At 44.8% G+C, this 19,721-nt stretch overlaps 1 protein-coding gene across 1 annotated transcript in view; it reads right to left on the reverse strand.

Annotated features, from left to right (window-relative positions):
• Nucleotides 1-19,721, reverse strand: part of SACS (sacsin molecular chaperone) — a 146,560-nt gene that overhangs the window by 105,833 nt on the left and 21,006 nt on the right. Inside the window, exon 2 of the mRNA XM_089685805.1 lies at nucleotides 11,632-12,091. Within this exon, the coding sequence (XP_089541931.1) occupies nucleotides 11,632-11,651 (20 nt within the window). The 5' untranslated portion in view covers nucleotides 11,652-12,091. The remainder of the gene's footprint in view (nucleotides 1-11,631; nucleotides 12,092-19,721) is intronic.

The following is a 19,721-nucleotide window of genomic DNA, read 5'->3' on the forward strand; positions in this document are numbered from 1 at the left end:
CCCGTCATTGCACTAAAGGGCGGGCGGAAGGTGGTTAAAAAACGCTTCTAAAACGCAAACGCTGAAAAACGCGCATAAATGCAGTATGCGAAAACAGCTAAACAGATGTTTTTTAACCTACATTTTCCAGCAGTTTCCATTGTTCAGAAGTGTCCCGTGTACATGGAGCCTAATAATGAACATACATACAATGGTAAACAATTAGCTATGGCTAACAATCAAACAATCTTTAGGGCTAAAACAATCAGTCAACACAATAAAGAAAATTAATGCTTTGTACAGTTCAGCTAGATCAGTGGTTCTCAACCTTTCTAGCGCCGCGACCCCTTAATACAGTTCCTCATGTTGTGGTGACCCCCAACCATAAAATTATTTTCGTTGCTACTTCATAACTGTAATTTTGCAGTAGGAGGAATAGTGCCACGTCATTGGTGTCATTGGGAGGAATAGTGCCCCATCATTGGTATCAGTGGGAGGAATAGTGCCCCGTCATTGGTGTCAGTGGGAGGAATAGTGCCCCTTTCATTGGTGTCAGTGGGAGGAATAGTGCCCCTTTCATTGGTGTCAGTGGGAGGAATAGTGCCCCTTTCATTGGTGTCAGTGGGAGGAATAGTGCCCCGTCATTGGTGTCAGTGGGAGGAATAGTGCCCCGTCATTGGTGTCAGTGGGAGGAATAGTGCCCTGTCATTGGTGTCAGTGGGAGGAATAGTGCCCCATCATTGGTGTCAGTGGGAGGAATAGTGCCCCGTCATTGGAATCAGTGGGAGGAATAGTGCCCCATCATTGGTGTCAGTGTGAGGAATAGTGTCCCATCATTGGTGTCAGTGGGAGGAATAGTGCCCCATCATTGGTATCAGTGGGAGGAATAGTGCCTCATCATTGGTATCAGTGGGAGGAATAGTGCCCCATCATTGGTGTCAGTGGGGGGGAAAATTCCCCCATCATTGGTATCAGTGGGAGGAATAGTGTCCCATCATTGATATCAGTGGGAGGAATAGTGCCCGATCATTGGGGTCAGCGGGAGGAATAGTGCCCCATCATTGGTATCAGTGGGGGGGAATAGTGCCCCGTCATTGGTGTCAGTGTGAGGAATAGTGCCCCATCATCGGTGTCAGTGTGAGGAATAGTGCCCCGTCATCGGTATCAGTGGGAGGAATAGTGCTCCATCATCGGTGTCAGTGGGAGGAATAGTGCCCCATCATCGGTGTCAGTGGGAGGAATAGTGCCCCATCATCGGTGTCAGTGGGAGGAATAGTGCCTCATCATCGGTATCAGTGGGAGGAATAGTGTCCCATCATCGGTATCAGTGGGAGGAATAGTGCCCCATCATAGGTGTCAGTGGGAGGAGGAATAGTGCCCCATCATTGGTGTCAGTGGGGGGAATAGTGCCCCATCATAGGTGTCAGTGGGAGGAATAGTGCCTCATCATTGGTATCAGTGGGAGGAATAGTGCCCCATCATTGGTATCAGTGGGAGGAATAGTGCCCCGTCATTGGTATCAGTGGGAGGAATAGTGCCCCGTCATTGGTATCAGTGGGAGGAATAGTGCCCCGTCATTGGTATCAGTGGGAGGAATAGTGCCCCATCATCGGTGTCAGTGGGAGGAATAGTGCCTCATCATCGGTATCAGTGGGAGGAATAGTGCCCCATCATTGGTATCAGTGGGAGGAATATTGCCCCATCATTGCTGTCAGTGGGAGGAATAGTGCCCCATCATTGGTGTCAGTGGGAGGAGGAATAGTGCCCCATCATTGGTGTCAGTGGGGGGAGGAATAGTGCCCCATCATAGGTGTCAGTGGGGGGAATAGTGCCCCATCATTGGTGTCAGTGGGGGGAATAGTGCCCCATCATAGGTGTCAGTGGGGGGAGGAATAGTGCCCCATCATAGGTGTCAGTGGGGGGAGGAATAGTGCCCCATCCTTGGTGTCAGTGGGGGGAGGAATAGTGCCCCATCCTTGGTGTCAGTGGGGGGAGGAATAGTGCCCCATCCTTGGTGTCAGTGGGGGGAGGAATAGTGCCCCATCCTTGGTGTCAGTGGGGGGAGGAATAGTGCCCCATCCTTGGTGTCAGTGGGGGGAGGAATAGTGCCCCATCCTTGGTGTCAGTGGGGGGAGGAATTGTGCCCCATCCTTGGTGTCAGTGGGGGGAGGAATCGTGCCCCATCCTTGGTGTCAGTGGGGGAGGAATAGTGCCCCAGCCTTGGTGTCAGTGGGGGAGGAATAGTGCCCCATCCTTGGTGTCATTTGGGGGAGGAATAGTGCCCCATCGTTGGTGTCATTTGCGGGAGGAATAGTGCCCCATCGTTGGTGTCAGTGGGAGGAATACTGTCCCATCGTTGGTGTCAGTGGGAGGAATAGTGCCCCATCATTGGTATTAGTGACACCAATGATGGGGCACTATTCCCACTGACACCAATGATACTTACCTTGCAGACCCCTGCTCCAGCCTGGGCTCGCTCGCTCCCTCCCTCTCCCATGGTACCGACACTTACCTGTCAGATGTCTTCCTTCTCCGGCCGCTCTCCTCCTCTTCACTCGCGCGATCTTCGCGGTGCCGCTCGGCTCCTCCTCTCCAAGCTCCACCTCCTTGCCGGTGATTGGCCGCCTGTGTGCCTCTCCTGAGCTACAGTGCCGGCGGCCAATCACAGGCGAGGATTGATCTCGAGGTGTGTCCAGATGACAGGGGCGGCATGTCATCCCGCCCACACCTGGAGACGGCGGTGGCGGCAGCGGCGGCGAGGAGCGGTGTCTCGGTTCCTAAGACCATCGGAAATATATGTTTTCCGATGGTCTTAGGCGACCCCTGTGGAAGCGTCGTTCGACCCCCAAAGGGGTCGCGACCCCCAGGTTGAGAACCGCTGAGCTAGATCTTCCATCAGGAATGATTGCTGCACTTCTATTTAAAAGATCTGTATTTGTTTAATGTACTGTTTAGAATAATTCATACCTGAGTATTTTTTTTTCTTCAAAATGACTGTTATGTCACAAATGTAATGTTACATCACGTGTGTCAAATACAAGGCCAGTGGGTAAAATCCGTCCCTCTAGGTCATTTCATGTGGCCCTCGCACCACTCCTGCAGCTATGGCACCCCCCTCATCTTTGCCCCCACCTTATCTCAACAGTCAGCAGCAGAGAGGAGGACAGAACTCCTCCGCCAGATCCTGCACTTTTGTGCAGCTGCAGAGAGGCTCATCTGTGCCCCCCTCTGTCTCAACAGTCAGCAGAGGACAGGAGAACAGAACTCCTCCTACAGATCCTGCACTTCTCTGTGCAGCTACAGCACCCCCACATCTCCACCTTCCCTAGTCTCAGCATTCAGCAGACTCCAGCAGCAGACTTCAGCCCTCCTCTGGTCCTCCTCCGGACCCTGCACTTTATACTTTCCAGAAACAATCCCAGCTTCATCCTGGCAGCAGCACAAGGTAAAGGGGGAACACTGGGCTCTGGACATCTGATTTAACGAGGGGGGGGGGTGAATATCTACCCTTACAGATAGCACTGGGAGCAATCATATTGCTGATGCGGCTTGCAATGAAATTGAGTTTGACACCCCTGTGTCACATATATAGCCAGCATAAGTCCATACTGGATGCAGCTGAACATCATGATTAGGATATGCTGCACACTTAGACTTCTGTATTAAAAGGAATATGTTTCTAATACTGGATTGTAATGTACAGGTGAGATCATTCACCTTTGGTAAAAATGTTTAAATGCTTCATGTAAATGTAACAACATTTTTTGTCTGCGATATCAGGTTTGTATTTTTGTACAGAAATTAGGTCCATATTGCCAGCACATTATTTCACTTAGGAGTGTCATCCTAACATGTTTCTGGCACTGGGGCTGGAGGAAAAGCGGTTAAGGAGAGGATGGATATCACCAGGTGGAGCTGGAGGTGAAGAGACGGCACAGGAAATCCGCAGAGATGCAGGCAATAAACAGTGGTATCATTCTATTCAGATTACAAGGAGTGGACAAACTAAATATTAACTGCTTGGCTGGCATTTTATTTTATCTGCATGGCTGGAAATGCTCATAATACATCTACAACAAAATGATGAAAAAATCCAAAAGCAACAACATAAAATGAATAGACCATTAAAAGGTTAAATAACAAAAAAACAGCTTTTGGTGCAAAATCTCGATACAATCCAGAGATTTCCACTGCAGTACTTTTTTCTTCAGCTAGATGTCCTCAGTCTAACGGCCTGCATTATTCAACCCACTTCCTCTGAACCCAAGTCATACTGACCCTGCCCCAGCATGTGACTGCCTGATGTGTGTATGATAGTGCTGGGCCAACGCTGGTTTCGATGTATTCACTGCAAAATGATTTTTCTGTAAAAAAAACAGATGCATTGTTGAAATATAGTATAGGTGGCCACTGTTCTGGTCCTAGACAGCTATCGCTCTGATAGTGGCAAAGGAAATGCTTGCCAAACAGTAAATTTTTGAATGTGTACTGAGGAGCACCTGGTACAAAAGTTCATGTCACTTGAAGACATTTTTTTAATATTTGATGGTTAGGAGCAGCAAATACAGCCAACGTGCTTTGGGGGAAAAAAGCCTCCCACTTCTTCAGGGCTTGAGCAGTTAATGTTAATAAAATCACGACAGAATGCACTAGGGGACCTGGGCTTAGGCTGGATGAAGACTAGTGTCTCCTGAAAGCACCAAAGGCAGCCAGCTGAAACCTTGATTTCTCCTCCTATCAGCATGCTTCTTAAGACAAACTGAACAGAGTTGCCACTTCCTCACACTTCAGCCCTGCTTTAGGGTTCATGTACACTGCAACTGATAAACTCACGTTCAGGAGCTTTTCTGCTTTTTTTTTTTATAGCAGCTCCTGAACTCTCCCTATTGTTTTCCTATGTGTCCATGTACACATCATCGTTTACAGGCAGTTGAGTTTACAGTCGTTTTTTTGAAAGCACCAAACTTGCGTTCAGGAGTAGATTTTATAAGCGTTTCAAATGACAAACGCTTGTAAACGCTTGTAAACGCTGCTAACCACGTTTATAAGTGTTTGTGTTTAGAAGTGTTTTTTAACTGTTCCATATCCAGATGCTGTCCAGAGCCTTTTTTCATCATCAGAAATGCATGCAGAGTGTTTTCCATGTATTCAAATGGACCCGGTACACCAGCGCAGTCAGTTCCAGGTTTTGCATGAAAGAAACAATGGTAGAACGTGCTGCATTATGCTCATGATGGGATCCATAGTGAATACAACCAGAAAAGACAGGTCATCTCAACATATACTTCTCTCTGCTTCTGCTCTCTATCTCTCTCAAAATGTCTGAAATAGTTAATTTTTTACTGTTTTTTAATGCATTCTGGGCATTTTTGAAGGTCTCCTGAGGTTATCTTTAAAAAACGCTTCTAAACGCAAATGCACATAAACACGGTATGCAAACGCAGCTAACAGATGTTTTTTAACCTACGTTTTCCAGCAGTCAGTTTCCATCGTTCAGAAGTGTTTTCCAAACGTCCCGTGTACATGGAGCCTTACACAGACTGCAAGAAGGTGATGGGAGGACAAATTCAGGTACTTACACAGCCTGCACTTAAAAAATACATTTAATGCTGTATTGATTACAGAGTTGCACTGATGTGTATATTTGATGTCTGCCTAGAGTCCAGATTTAATGTCTTCCTGAGAAATCTAGCAATGCCCTTCTATGCACCATAAAAACAGGATTAGCTTACAACAGAACAATTTTATTTTGAAACTTATCATTTGTTTTGGAACCTGGGAAAAGAAATCTGAAAAATGAATGATCTCACTCCAGGGAAGAGGTGGAATATAAATTTACAGAAAGTATTATTCAAGCTGTTTCCTTTTTAGACTGTGATATCATCTACACTGATGCCAAGAGAGGTAGAAATACATAATACTCCGCTTCCCAGGGATGTACTGAGTGTTAAATACCCTTTATCCACTTGATCTCTGGAAGGTTATACCCCTTTTATGACCAGGCCATTTTTTTCCTATTTAGCACTGTGCTACTTTAACTGGCAATTGCACAGTCATGCAACGCTGTACCCAAACAAGATTTGTATAATTTTTTTCACACAAATAGAGCTTTCTTTCGATGGTATTTGATCATGTGTTTTTTGTGATATAAGTGAAAAGGACCTAAAATTTTGAGGAAAAAAAAAATCAATATTTTTTAATTTCTGCTATAAAACATATCCAATAAAAAGATTTTTTCAGAAAATCAAATTTTTCCATAAATGTATTCTGCTACATGCCTTTGGTAAAAAAAATCCCAATAAGTGTATATTGATTTGTTTGCATTAAATTATAGTGTCTAAAAACTATGGTATATATTTTATATATATATTGGAATTATATACTGCTAATGGCGGTGATCAGCGACTTATAAAAGGGACTGCAATAGTGCAGTGGGAAATTTGACACTAACTGACGGGGGAACTAACTGCCACTGGCATCACCAGTAACAATAATACAGTGATCAGTGCTAATAATATACACTGTCACTGTACTAATGACACTAGCTGGGAAGGGGTTAACATGTAAGGCGATAGTGTCCCAACATTTGTGTCAATGAGAGGAATAGTGTCCCATCATTGGTGTCAGTCAGAGCAATAGTGTCCCATCATTGGTGTCAGTGGGAAGAATAGTGCCCCATCTTTGGTGTCAGTGGGAGGAATAGTACGTCATTGGTGTCAGTGGGGGGGAATAGTGCCCCGTCATTGGTGTCAGTGGGGGGGGAATAGTGCCCAGTCATTGGTGTCAGTGGGGGGGGGAATAGTGCCCCGTCATTGGTGTCAGTGGGCGGGGAATAGTGCCCCGTCATTGGTGTCAGTGGGCGGGGGGGGGAATAGTGTCCTAACATTGGTGTCAGTGGGAGGAATAGTACCCCATCGTTGGTGTCAGTGGGGGAAGGAATAGTGCCCCATCGTTGGTGTCAGTGGGGGGTAGGAATAGTGCCCCATCGTTGGTGTCAGTGGGGGGTAGGAATAGTGCCCCATCGTTGGTGTCAGTGGGGGGTAGGAATAGTGCCCCATCGTTGGTGTCAGTGGGGGGTAGGAATAGTGCCCCATCGTTGGTGTCAGTGGGGGGTAGGAATAGTGCCCCATCGTTGGTGTCAGTGGGGGGAGGAATATTGCCCCATCATTGGTGTCAGTGAGAGGAATAATGCCCCATCATTAACATCAGTGACACCAATGATGGGGCACTATTGCTCCCACTTACACCAATGACACTTAACTTGCTGACCCCTGTTCCAGCATGGTGCTGCTGCAGCCAGCATACCTGGTTGCAGCAGCACCATCTGCACGGCACACTTACCTGTCAGCTGTCCTTCTTCACTCCCGCCTCTCCCTCATGTTTGCGGGGCAGCTCGGCTCCGCCTCTTCGCCAGTGATTGGCCACCTGTGTGCCTTTCCTGAGCTACAGTTCTGGCACCCAATCACCAGTGAGGAGGTGGAGCCGAGCAGCAGCATGAACATTGAGTGAGGGAGTGGCCGGAGTGAATGAAGGAGCAGCGCTTCCTGGACTGGATTGTCGTGGGACTGGGACACGAAGCCAGGTAAGATACAGCAGCCCCCTGCCTGCCCCTGTACTTAGTGTCCCTTCCTCGCAGCAAATACGCCCCTGCTGGCGGGCCGGATAAATGTCCTCGGTGGGCCGCATGTGGCCCGCAGGCCGTAGTTTGAGGACCCATGCCTTAGAGGGTCTGACAACAGGTCTCCAACTTCTATCATAAACTGCAGTACATCTACAGTACGTATGACATACACATTTCTTCATGTTTTATCCCCTTAAAGATCAGCCAGAAATGTCCTCTGATCATAAGTCCTGTACTGGGCTGACAACATACAGCATTTTTGTGGACTGATTGGTGTCAGCCCTGCCCAGATTTCTTTTGCTAAACTACTAAACCTGAGTATACACAAGAGTTTTTTTCAGGATGAATGAAAAAAAAAAAACAACTTACAGATCCCTGCATCCACACAGGCCATGTGCATGCAGGGATATCCACCACCAATCTATTGCACTGTGACAGCAGGGACTCCTCATCATCAAAACACACAGATCAGTGCTGCAGACATTGGCTGCATCCAATGATCAAATGCTGGTTTTCCAGTGGGACCGTTCGACAGAAGCTGATCTAAGGACTGGTGTCTGTTGAACAGACAGGGGTTCGCACAGAGAAAAGTTCAGCAGGAACCAGACAATTTTCAGTCCTTGTATACCCAGCTTTAGGGCTCATGTACACTGCATCTCCTAAACTAACTTTCATTAGCTGTTCAGTGTTTTTTTCAGCAGCCCCTGAACTCTCCCTAATGTTTTCCTATGTGTCCATGTACACATCGTCGTTTACAGGCAGTTGAGTTTACAATGTTGTTTTTTTGAATGCATCAAACTTGCATTCAGGAGTAGATTTTTCTGGTGTTTCAAACGCCAACCGACTGTAAACGCGGTTAGCCGCGTTTATAAGCGTTTGCGTTTATAAGCGTTTTTTTAACTGTTCCATGTCCAGATGCTGTCCAGAGCCTTTTTTCATCATCAGAAATGCATGCAAAGCATTTTCCATGTATTCAAATGGACCCGGTACACCAGTGCAGTCAGTTCCAGGTTTCACGTGAAGGAAAAAATGGAAGAACGTGCCGCATTATGCTCATGATGGGATCCATAGTGAATACAACCAGAAAAGACAGGTCATCTCAACACATACGGCTCTCTCTGCTTCTGCTCTCTCTATTCCTCTCAAAATGTCTGAAATAGTAATTTTGTTACTATTTTTCAGTGCATTCTAGGCATTTGGGAAGGTCTCCTGAGGTTATCTTTTAAAAACGCTTATAAATGCAAATGCAGATAAACGCAGCTAAACTGATGTTTTTTAGCCTACGTTTTCCAGCAGTCAGTTTCCATCATTCACAAGAGTCTTCCAAACGCCCCGTTTACATGAGCCCTTAGGCCCACCAACTCTTTAATCTTTACAGCATAAAGGCTAATCATTCTATAGTCCAAAGGTATGAACCAGGAGGGCTAATCACTCTCTTTGAGGCTTAGGGTGACTATGAATTTCTGAGATGAACAGGTTTTTTTTTTTTGTGTTTTTTTTTTAAGGTGGTAGGTCACTTATAAGTCCTCATGCACACTGGACGTTTTTACAGCGGCTGTTTTTGGCTTTTGGCGTTTTTTTCTACAGCCAGTAAACTCCCCAGCATGTTATCCTATGTGTTCATGCACACATGGACTGTAATCAACGTTTTTTGGCAGGGACTTTTTTGGCTGGAAAAAAAAAAAACAGGACTAGTGGGTTTCTAGAGGAATTTTATAGCTGTAAAAATGCTCTAATGCTGCAAAACGCAGCAAAACACGGTAAAACACTGCAAACCGGCATTTTTGGACATTTTTGTGACCCCAAAAAAAAATATTTTTTAAACCGCTAAAAACACAAATGCGGAAAAACGCTAAAAAAAAAAAAGCTGAAAATCTCACGTTTTTCATGTGACTTTACACAGCTAATGTTACCAGCGTTATCAAAATGCCCCATGTGCATGGAGCCTAATGCCTAGATAGGCATCAAGTTATGGCCTTGAACTGACTGCAAGAACATTTATTGGTATTTCCGAAGATCAGCCTGTTCTGGTACCAAAGCAAATAAACAAACCATGATGTATGACAACTACATACATGAACAGAGGTGGTCATTGTACAAACTGACCAGATATTGATCAGCAATACAAATCTTTTTTTTATGCCAGTACCCTGGGACACAGGCTAATACATTATTTACAGGTTATAAAGATAGGCCTATTAGGCCATTGTATGACAGGGGATAACCCCTACCCTGACACAATCCCTGAATTAAATTGCCCCCAGAACTACATTTCAGCCAAAAAAATTGCCCAGACCTCACAAAAGACCCAAATAATCTTCAGCTATTATAAAGGACCATCAGCACTCAAATATCAAGGGCAGTGGTCAACAGTACAGGAATCCACAGCAATCAAAGCACAAAAAAAAACAAAAAAAAACACCTAAGGGAAACAATGACTATGTCTATAACCTAATTAGAGCAATTTTCCACAGCAAGAAAAAAATATTTTTCTAGAAGAGTGAGTAAAATGCAAAACTTTTTTTTGGAGATTTGTATTACTGGTGGGGCCTTCCTATCCTTGACCCTTTCCTCTAATTTTTATGTTCTGGTGTCACTGGAAAGAAAAGTGAAAAGAACATATAACAATATGACAAAGAAAAAAACATTCTGAAACGACATCCTGCTTCCTTGGCTGTTGCTTTGGCAATGAGAGTTTTACCACATCCTGGAGGTCCATAGAGTAGCACACCTTTGGGTGGCTGCAGCAGTCTCGAGTTCTCAAATAAATGCTTTACTGCCTGTTAACATAGTTCCCCATTATCTTTAAAGTTGGCTTTTACAACTAGCGTCAACCCTATTAAATCCCCACAACAGGCATTACATGGCCACCCAGCAAGGGAGCCCCGAGGTCCACAAAAAGATTATTTGCCTTTGTTCTTTGTAGCGGCAAAAATCACTAGATAATGGAAATCCTCTTCAATTCCATTTGATTTACTAAAAGCTAAAATGTTTTGGATTATGATCAACTAATGTCTCTCTGCACTACTACAAGACAAGATCCCATTGTTCGAAAGAACATGGGACCCCCTGGGTCAAATACCTGACGAATGCTATCTGCTAACCTAGAAGAGAGGTCAGCCAGAATTTCCCTTCTTTTTCTTTCTCTTATCTTGGCCCCCTGAGTATTTGGGGAATTTCCCAAGCCTTCAGATGGTTGCTTAGTGTATGGTACCACGTATAGACATCTCTCTGGAGTCCTACTTGGTGCCAGATGGTGTCGCATTCACGAGGCCAGACCTTCCATATGTGTTGCTTTATGTTTTGAGTAACATCATTGAGGTTCTCTATTTCAGCCTTTTTTAATCAGGGTGCCTTGAGGTTTCTTCAGGGGGGTGCCTTGGCAAAATTTTTAAATATTACCCAAAACTTGTATGCAAGCCAGCAGGTGGAACAAGCCTGCCTTTTAGTTGTACAAAGCCACGGGTTTTCATTGTGCACCATTATGATCTTCTAGCCATCAGCGTCCTGACAACCAATGACATCATGAGTTGATAAGGAGGATGTCAGTTGCCTGCACAGCACCCTTGTTTGACCCTCCCCTGCCCCTCTCCATCAGTGCTGGGGTAACATCAGCTCAGTGATGGAGAAAACTAAGAGGGAAGAGAAACATTGGAATACTAGTCTTTACCATTGTGCAAAACTGCATTTGCTTTAGAAGAATAAATCACCTCTAATGTTGGGTGTCCTATGTGTATGGATGTTGCGGCATTATATAAAACTATTAGAATAGTTTTTACATTTTAGAATTGGGTGCCTCAAGACTGTCCATAATTTTAGAGGGTGCCTTGACTAAAAAAAGTTGATAAACACTGCCCTTTACAGAACTCAGGGATCGTTACTGTTTTTGTGTTTTTCTCCATTATGAAGCAATTGTTCAACAGTGTACTTTTCTTTCAATGACAAAACTTAAATAAAAACACTGGAAACAAAAGTTGTCTTTTACAGATGTTGAAGCACATAAAACAATACAGAAGACCAGACACCCTTACCTTGTATGCATGGGCTCCATTGTATTCACTATGTGGATCCCAGCAGATACAGACAAGGTATTGACTTGTTCAGAGTCTCATGGTTCCTCTCAGTTGGGACTCTTCTCTGGACTAGGTAACACCTCCTGGCCTTACTGAGTGTCAATGCTATCTATCAGTATGCATCTTGTATGGCACCAGTCTGCTGCTTGTCAGTTATGATCCATAAAACTGTAGTTGTTGGCTTGCCTTCCAAAGTGTTCTAATATAAGCAAGGAGGAACAATGAACATATGGCACATCTGAGAATTCACATTTCCTCTTTCCAATGTAGGCACTTTCCTTTGTTCATAATACAGGATATTACTCTTGGTGGTGCTTATTTTTGTCTATTTCCAGCACGTGAAGTCAATGGAATGAAAAGAACTCTGCCCGTCGTTCTACTCCAACCTTCCTGGACCAGGACTGCAGCAGTCACACATCTGGAGGAAGAGAACAAAAGGATGCTAGGTCAACACCAAGTCCATTAGGGTTGAATTTTTGGTGCATCTGAAACACAACACAAATCTAAAGTTGTAAAGGTATCATGTTGTTCTCCTTGCCATAGCCATTATTCCATCTGATCCAAGCAGATATTGGATGTTTCCATCTTACTTTTGCTTACTGGTATGAACAAGCCAGGTTGTGGCCAATTGCTGAAATGTGACAATGACAACATTAGAGTCCAGAAGCTGGAAGTGTGTAGTGCTGAGAGGTCTTGAAAAAATTATTGCACCTGGATAAATAAATATCCTCCAGCCCGTGTATTACAAAAAGCAGTTTAGGATGCAATATTCACCCTGGAGATACCTTTTGCAGTAATCTTTTCTCACAAGATGTGTTCAATCTCCCGGGTTGAAGGACATCTAGCAACACCCAACATGGAAGACTGAGGAAATATTGTGAGTTCAGGGTGGCCTGTTTTTGCACAGGGTTTTGTTATCAAGCAACAAATACATTTGATCATGCTTGTGCATCTCTGCCAGCAAAACTAAAGGAAAAAGTGAAAAAATAATGTCTTGTAAACTTGCTTGAATTGCCTGGTTCAGCAGCTTGTCCAGAAGATGAAACACGGTAAATGGATTAAGTGGTTTTTATTTAGTGACTTCATCAGCTTCAAGACCGTATTTCTCCTTCATTAAAAACATTTGTGCTCTAATCCCTTTTACCATATACAAAGTTTAAAATACAGGAATTTGGATTTCTTATACAATAAAGCAGAAGAGTTCAGAAGCTCCATATGTATAATAAATGAACTGTGAGAATGAGACGTCCTCTCCATGTATGCAATATAAACAATTTGCTGAATTCCAGAATCATCTGATCATCTGGAGTATAGATTAAGCTGCAAAAGTGGTTCACTAACAGTTGTGGAATGTGGGTGTACAGTATAGATCACATAGCTGCCAATGACATACTGGGCCTGGTGCAGATGCAAATAGCACAGCTATGAAGACATCAAATTAAAATGCTTGCCAGCATTTTTCTTGTATTGAAGATGGACAAAGCTACATACAGTACACCCCTACCAACAGCTCATCTTTCCACTGGATATAATTAGAGCTGTCCAAGGTCACCAATGTTGCAGAGTCTTATCTCTGTAACATGTACCATGACAGACCCCAGGGTTGTATTTATAATGTACATAGCACCAGCATATTACAGTGCTATACCGGATACACAGATCCCACCATATCAGCCCCTGTCTAATAGGAACTTACAATCTAATGTCCTTAAAGGTAGGTTGACACTGCTACCAATTTTGATCTGACTTTCAGTGAGATGTCGTCGTGCTACTTGGATGCAACTTTGATAAGGTTTGCATATTCTAAGGGGCCAAAATCACACCAAAGTAATATAGGAACCTTTACCAAACTCGCTCCGTGCTGAACCACATTGATGTGAATGGACACCATTAAAACAATGTGATTTCCCTTGTCATATGATTCTGTGACTCAATTCACATCTGAATATATATATATACACACACACATATACATACATATATATACTTATTACATTCACATCAGTCCCTAACCCTCAGGGGGCGTACAATCTAAGGTCCCTAACTCACATTCATACATACACATACTAGGGCCAATTTAGACAGGATCCAGTTAACCTACCAGCATGTCTTTGGAGTACATTACAACATATCTCAGCACATTTCAATGTGCATGAAGGAAAGAAAAACTATGTATGAATATGAACAAAATGCAACACCAACTCGATGCATTAAAAAAAAAAAAGAAAAAAAGAAAGGAGTCTGCGTGTGTCAGCACACACTAAACTCAGCTGAAATTGTGTGAATCCAGCCTTACCCCCCATTCACATCGGGTGCAACTTGGCATGTGAATTGCAAATCGTATGCCAAGTCACACCCTATTGTAGGCTATTAGAGCGGTCATATTACTGCGGTTCCGACTTGGTCGGAGCTGCACCGATTTCTAAAGTCGTACATGCACTACTTTTGGTGTGATTTGCATAGACATCTGTTTCAGATGTCTTGCAAATCGCACCTTAAATCGGCAAGTCACCTGACTTTGAAATCGTGTGACTTCACTATAAGTTGCACAATTTCAAAATCGGCTTTGATGTGACCGGGGTCTTAAAGTGCACCTAAAGGCAAAACTTTTTGTATTAGTTTTAGATAGAGGAGAGGGATTAGAATACCTGTAAGTTTTTATTGCTGTGTCCCCATTAGGAGAATCACACTCTCTATTTGCCTTGTTTACAGTTATCATAGAAAATAAAAGGGGACATCTTCCAGTGGGGACACTAGTTCTGGAAACCCTGGTGAGACCCCCGAATTCTCTCACTTTGGAGGGATTTACTCTCATTTCCTGTTTTGGCTATGGGACAGGAAGTAAAGGGAAATCTCCCCAATGGGACACAGATGGAAAAAACACTTGCAAGGGTGACCACGCTCCCTTACTCTATCCAAAATGAAAAAAAAAAATGTTGCCTTTATTTCTTTACTTTAAATGTATCTTCTGGCCAGTCATGTGACATCCCAGGATCCTGCAAAATCACACTACATATTAGGTGCCACTGAAAATAATGGCAATCAGCAATACTGCCGCGATTCCAAAACGCCCAGATGTGAATGAAGCCGCTCTATTTGACTCATGTGATTCTGAATGCCTTTTCAAACTCACATATACGCATGACAGGCTAGATATTCTGTGTTCCTACTAAGGTGGTTCACACAGATGCATTGTGTTTTGAGAGCAACTACGAAAAGGGTTCTGTGCAAGTTTGTAGCGGTGCGTTCCAGTCTCACAAGTGATAGAGTAGAGTGGCATGCGGAGATAAGTGTTCACACAGAATTGCTATTAAAATAAGTTTTTGCACGGAAGTCAATGGGAGGCGTTTTTGCAAGGAAGTCAATGGGAGGTGTTTTTGCACGGAAGTCAATGGCAGTGTTTTTGCACGGAAGTCAATGGCAGTGTTTTTGCACGGAAGTCAATGGGAGGCGTTTTTGCACGGAAGTCAATGGGAGGCGTTTTTGCACAGAAGTCAATGGGAGGCGTTTTTGCACAGAAGTCAATGGGAGGCGTTTTTGCACAGAAGTCAATGGGAGGCGTTTTTGCACAGAAGTCAATGGGAGGCGTTTTTGAACAGAAGTCAATGGGAGGCGTTTTTGCACAGAAATCAATGGGAGGCGTTTTTGCACAGAAATCAATGGGAGGCGTTTTTGCACAGAAATCAATGGGAGGCGTTTTTGCACAGAAATCAATGGGAGGCGTTTTTGCACAGAAATCAATGGGAGGCGTTTTTGCACAGAAATCAATGGGAGGCGTTTTTGCACAGAAGTCAATGGGATGAGATTTTGCACGGAAGTCGATGGGAGGCGTTTTTGCACTGAAGTCAATGGGAGGCGTTTTTGCACAGAAATCAATGGGAGGCGTTTTTGCACAGAAATCAATGGGAGGCGTTTTTGCACAGAAATCAATGGGAGGCGTTTTTGCACAGAAATCAATGGGAGGCGTTTTTGCACAGAAATCAATGGGAGGCGTTTTTGCACAGAAATCAATGGGAGGCGTTTTTGCACAGAAGTCAATGGGATGAGATTTTGCACGGAAGTCGATGGGAGGCGTTTTTGCACTGAAGTCAATTGGAGGTGTTTTTGACCGGAAGTCAATTGGAGGCGTTTTTGCACTGAAGTCAACGGGAGGTGTTTTTGCATTGAAGTCAGTGGAAGGCAGTGTGTGAACCCAGGCACCAGGATGCAATTTTTAGTCACCATGGTGACCTAGCACCTAGGATTTCTCAAGACCTGCCCTAAGGGGTATATCCATGAGGTTCTGGGCTCACAGGAAGTGGATGAAATTATGCAAGGCATCACCTAACAGCAGCCAGAGGCAGAAAAAACTTTTTGTGGGGGATAGAGCTAGTAAGAAGGTGAGCACTAAAGTGAAAGCTGCATTTCTTTTAAACTTGGGGGCATTTTTTGTGTAAATCATACAAATTAAATACATTTAAAGAGATAAATTTAAGTTTTCTACTATTGAAATCTCCTGCTCCTATTGGCTCATACATCTTCTCCTTCCCTTGTCTCCGCCCTTCCATCCACTCATTGGACCCAAACCCTTCCGACTTATTCTTCCCTAGCTGAAATATTAACTCTCTGCCTGGCTAACCTAACCTAGGTACAGCAACTGAAGCTCAGGACTGCAGGCAGGTACAGGCTATTCATTGCCGTTGACCACTGCAGTACTAGCAGCTCACTCTCAGCATTGGATTAGCTCAATGCAGGGCTGTTTACTGCGCTTCAAATTCACTGGACCAATACTGAATTCTGATGATCATGAGTTTACCTGTGCAGAGATCAAAAGCAATTTTAATAGAAATAACATTAGTAGGATATAGTAGTGCATACATGTAGAAACATCTCGGTATGCATAAATCCACTGCAAGTACTGTGTTCTATGACACTATCCAAAGCATCCCTCTGACTATCCAACCTTCATCCAGCTTGTGTCCACTGTTCAACACGTCAGGCAATGTCCCAAATACAGCCGGCAATGTCCCAAATAATGTCTGCGATGCCCTAATCTGCAGTGCCAGGCTGTTTTCACTTCTGCTTTGCAGTATTACAAGGGATAAACAGAAAGTCAGACAACACATAACACTTGTCTTCCACTAATACAATCATCAACGTTCCATACACATGCATGGAGGCAGTCATCAGCTTTTTATTGCTCCTTTTCTAATGTCACAGATCTCTAGCAATTACCAGATAGCAGCTGTAAAACTCTGTGTAAAAAATTGGCCTGGATATAATATTTTTTATTGACCGACAGCTCACCATGCTATGACAGTGAATATCTATTGATGTTACTGACATAAGGGCAGCCACTATTGGTTAGTACATAATGAAATTCAAAAATCCTGTACAGTTCATTACTGATCCTTCCATCTCAGGGTAAAGTGGTTATAAACCTCAGACATGAAGTATGAACAAAGCATAACCCTCTAAAGACTGTCCTTTGCTTTATCCAGAGCACCGAGTGTCATTTATGTCTGCTGCACCTTTTCTCTGCTATCGGAGTAATTTCTGACAAGTTGTCCTGACACCAAGAGATAAAAAGGTGACAGTGGAGAAAGCTGCAGCACACAGCCTGTGACTGACAGCCTCAGCTCTGTCCCTGTGTGCTGTGTGAAGGGGGGGGGTGTCCCTTCCCTCCCATCAGCTCTCAGAGCTCCCCTCACTGAGATCTGCAGAGTTTAACTTCAGCTCCTTACTCCATGCTTTCTGAAAGCTCAGTGAGGCTCCATCATGCACATTGGGCATTTTAATAACGCTGGTAACGTTAGCTGTGTATCATCACATCAAAAATGTGAGTTTTTTAGTGATTTTGCATTAGCGTTTAGCAGCGTTTTTTTTGCATTTGCATTTTTTAGAGGGTTTTTTTGTAACCAAAAATATATTTTTTTAGTAAAAAAAAGTCAAAAATCGCTGGTTTGCCACGATTTACAGCGTTAGAGCATTTTTACAGCTAAAAAAAACTCCTCTAGAAACCCACTAGTCCTGGGGTTTTTTCCAGCCAAAAAACGTTGATTACAGTCTATGTGTGCATGGACACATCAGATAACATGCTGGGGGGTTTACTGGGTGTAGAAAAAAATGTCAAAAGACAAAAACAGCCGCTGTAAAAACATCCAGTGTGCATGAGGACTTAAGCTGTACAATGAATGGCTGTAGAAGAGAGGGGGCTACAAATAACAAGGTACAACTTAAGTAGGAGGATTGGTTTCATTGTGTATCACCTGAGGCTAGCCACTATGAATATATGTAAGGGTTTAAAACCACTTTAATCTATGAGTCTTACTCCCTACTGACATAAATAAGGGAGACCAAGTAAGTAAAACTGTAAAAGCCACATCAATAATTAAATAGACCCTGTCAACAAACCATTCATTACCACAAAAATCTTCCCAATAGATTATATGTACAATTAACGTATTTTATGCATGTTATTTGCCCTTGAAAGCCTCTCTTGTGTACGCATCACAAAGCCCTGAGACTGATGCAGCAAGCCGCAATCTTGGATGTGACGTCAACAGCCCCACAGCTGTCACTAAAGTGACACTCTTTAGAATTCCCTTTCTCTGCTCCACCAGCATCTACATAAAGGGTTATGTAGGGAGGTAAATGGAGGGGCTGGCATATGGTGGCAAGAGGAGCAGTGGGGAAGTAGGAACAGGGAATACAGCATACACTGAAGAATGTTACAGCATACACCATAAATACCCCGTCGGTGGTGTCAGTGGGAGGGACAGCATCCCGTCGGTGGTGTCAGTGGGAGGGACAGCATCCCGTCGGTGGTGTCAGTGGGAGGGACAGCATCCCGTCGGTGGTGTCAGTGGGAGGGACAGCATCCCGTCGGTGGTGTCAGTGGGAGGGACAGCATCCCGTCGGTGGTGTCAGTGGGAGGGACAGCATCTCGTCGGTGGTGTCAGTGGGAGGGACAGCATCCCGTCGGTGGTGTCAGTGGGAGGGACAGCATCCCGTCGGTGGTGTCAGTGGGAGGGACAGCATCCCGTCGGTGGTGTCAGTGGGAGGGACAGCATCCCGTCGGTGGTGTCAGTGGGAGGGACAGCATCCAGTCGGTGGTGTCAGTGGGAGGGACAGCATCCCGTCGGTGGGGTCAGTGGGAGGGACAGCATCCCGTCGGTGGTGTCAGTGGGAGGGACAGCATCCCGTCGGTGGTGTCAGTGGGAGGGACAGCATCCCGTCGGTGGTGTCAGTGGGAGGGAAAGCATCCCGTCGGTGGTGTCAGTGGGAGGGAAAGCATCCCGTCGGTGGTGTCAGTGGGAGGGACAGCATCCCGTCGGTGGTGTCAGTGGGAGGGACAGCATCCCGTCGGTGGTGTCAGTGGGAGGGACAGCATCCCGTCGGTGGTGTCAGTGGGAGGGACAGCATCCCGTCGGTGGTGTCAGTGGGAGGGACAGCACCCATCGGTGGTGTCAGTGGGAGGGACAGCGTCCCGTTGTTGGTTTCAGTGGAAAGGATAGCACCCAATCGTTTGTGTGAGTGGGAGGAATAGCGCCCAATCATTTGTGTGAGTGGGAGGAATAGCGCCCAATCATTTGTGTGAGTGGGAGGAATAGCGCCCAATCATTTGTGTGAGTGGAAGGAATAGCGCCCAATCCTTTGTGTGAGTGGGAGGAATAGCGCCCAATCATTTGTGTGAGTAGGAGGAATAGCGCCCAATCATTTGGGTGAGTGGGAGGAATAGCGCCCAATCATTTGTGTGAGTGGGAGGAATAGCGCCCAATCATTTGTGTGAGTGGGAGGAATAGTGCCCAATCATTTGTGTGAGTGGGAGGAAAAGCGTCCCATTGTGGTGTCAGTGGGAGGAATGGTGCCTTATCATTGGTGTCAGTGGGAGGAATAGCGCCCAATCATTTGTGTGAGTGGAAGGAATAGCGTCCCATTGTGGTGTCAGTGGGAGGAATAGTGTCCCACTGTTGGTGTCAGTGGGAGGAATAGCGCCCTATCATTTGTGTGAGTGGAAGGAATAGCTTCCCATTGTTGGTGTCAGTGGGAGGAATAGCGCCCAATCA

The sequence above is a fragment of the Staurois parvus genome, unplaced genomic scaffold (assembly GCF_062004578.1).
Source record: "Staurois parvus isolate SC_StPar_1 unplaced genomic scaffold, SC_StPar_1.0 ptg000387l, whole genome shotgun sequence".
Classification (NCBI taxonomy): Eukaryota; Metazoa; Chordata; class Amphibia; order Anura; family Ranidae; genus Staurois; species Staurois parvus.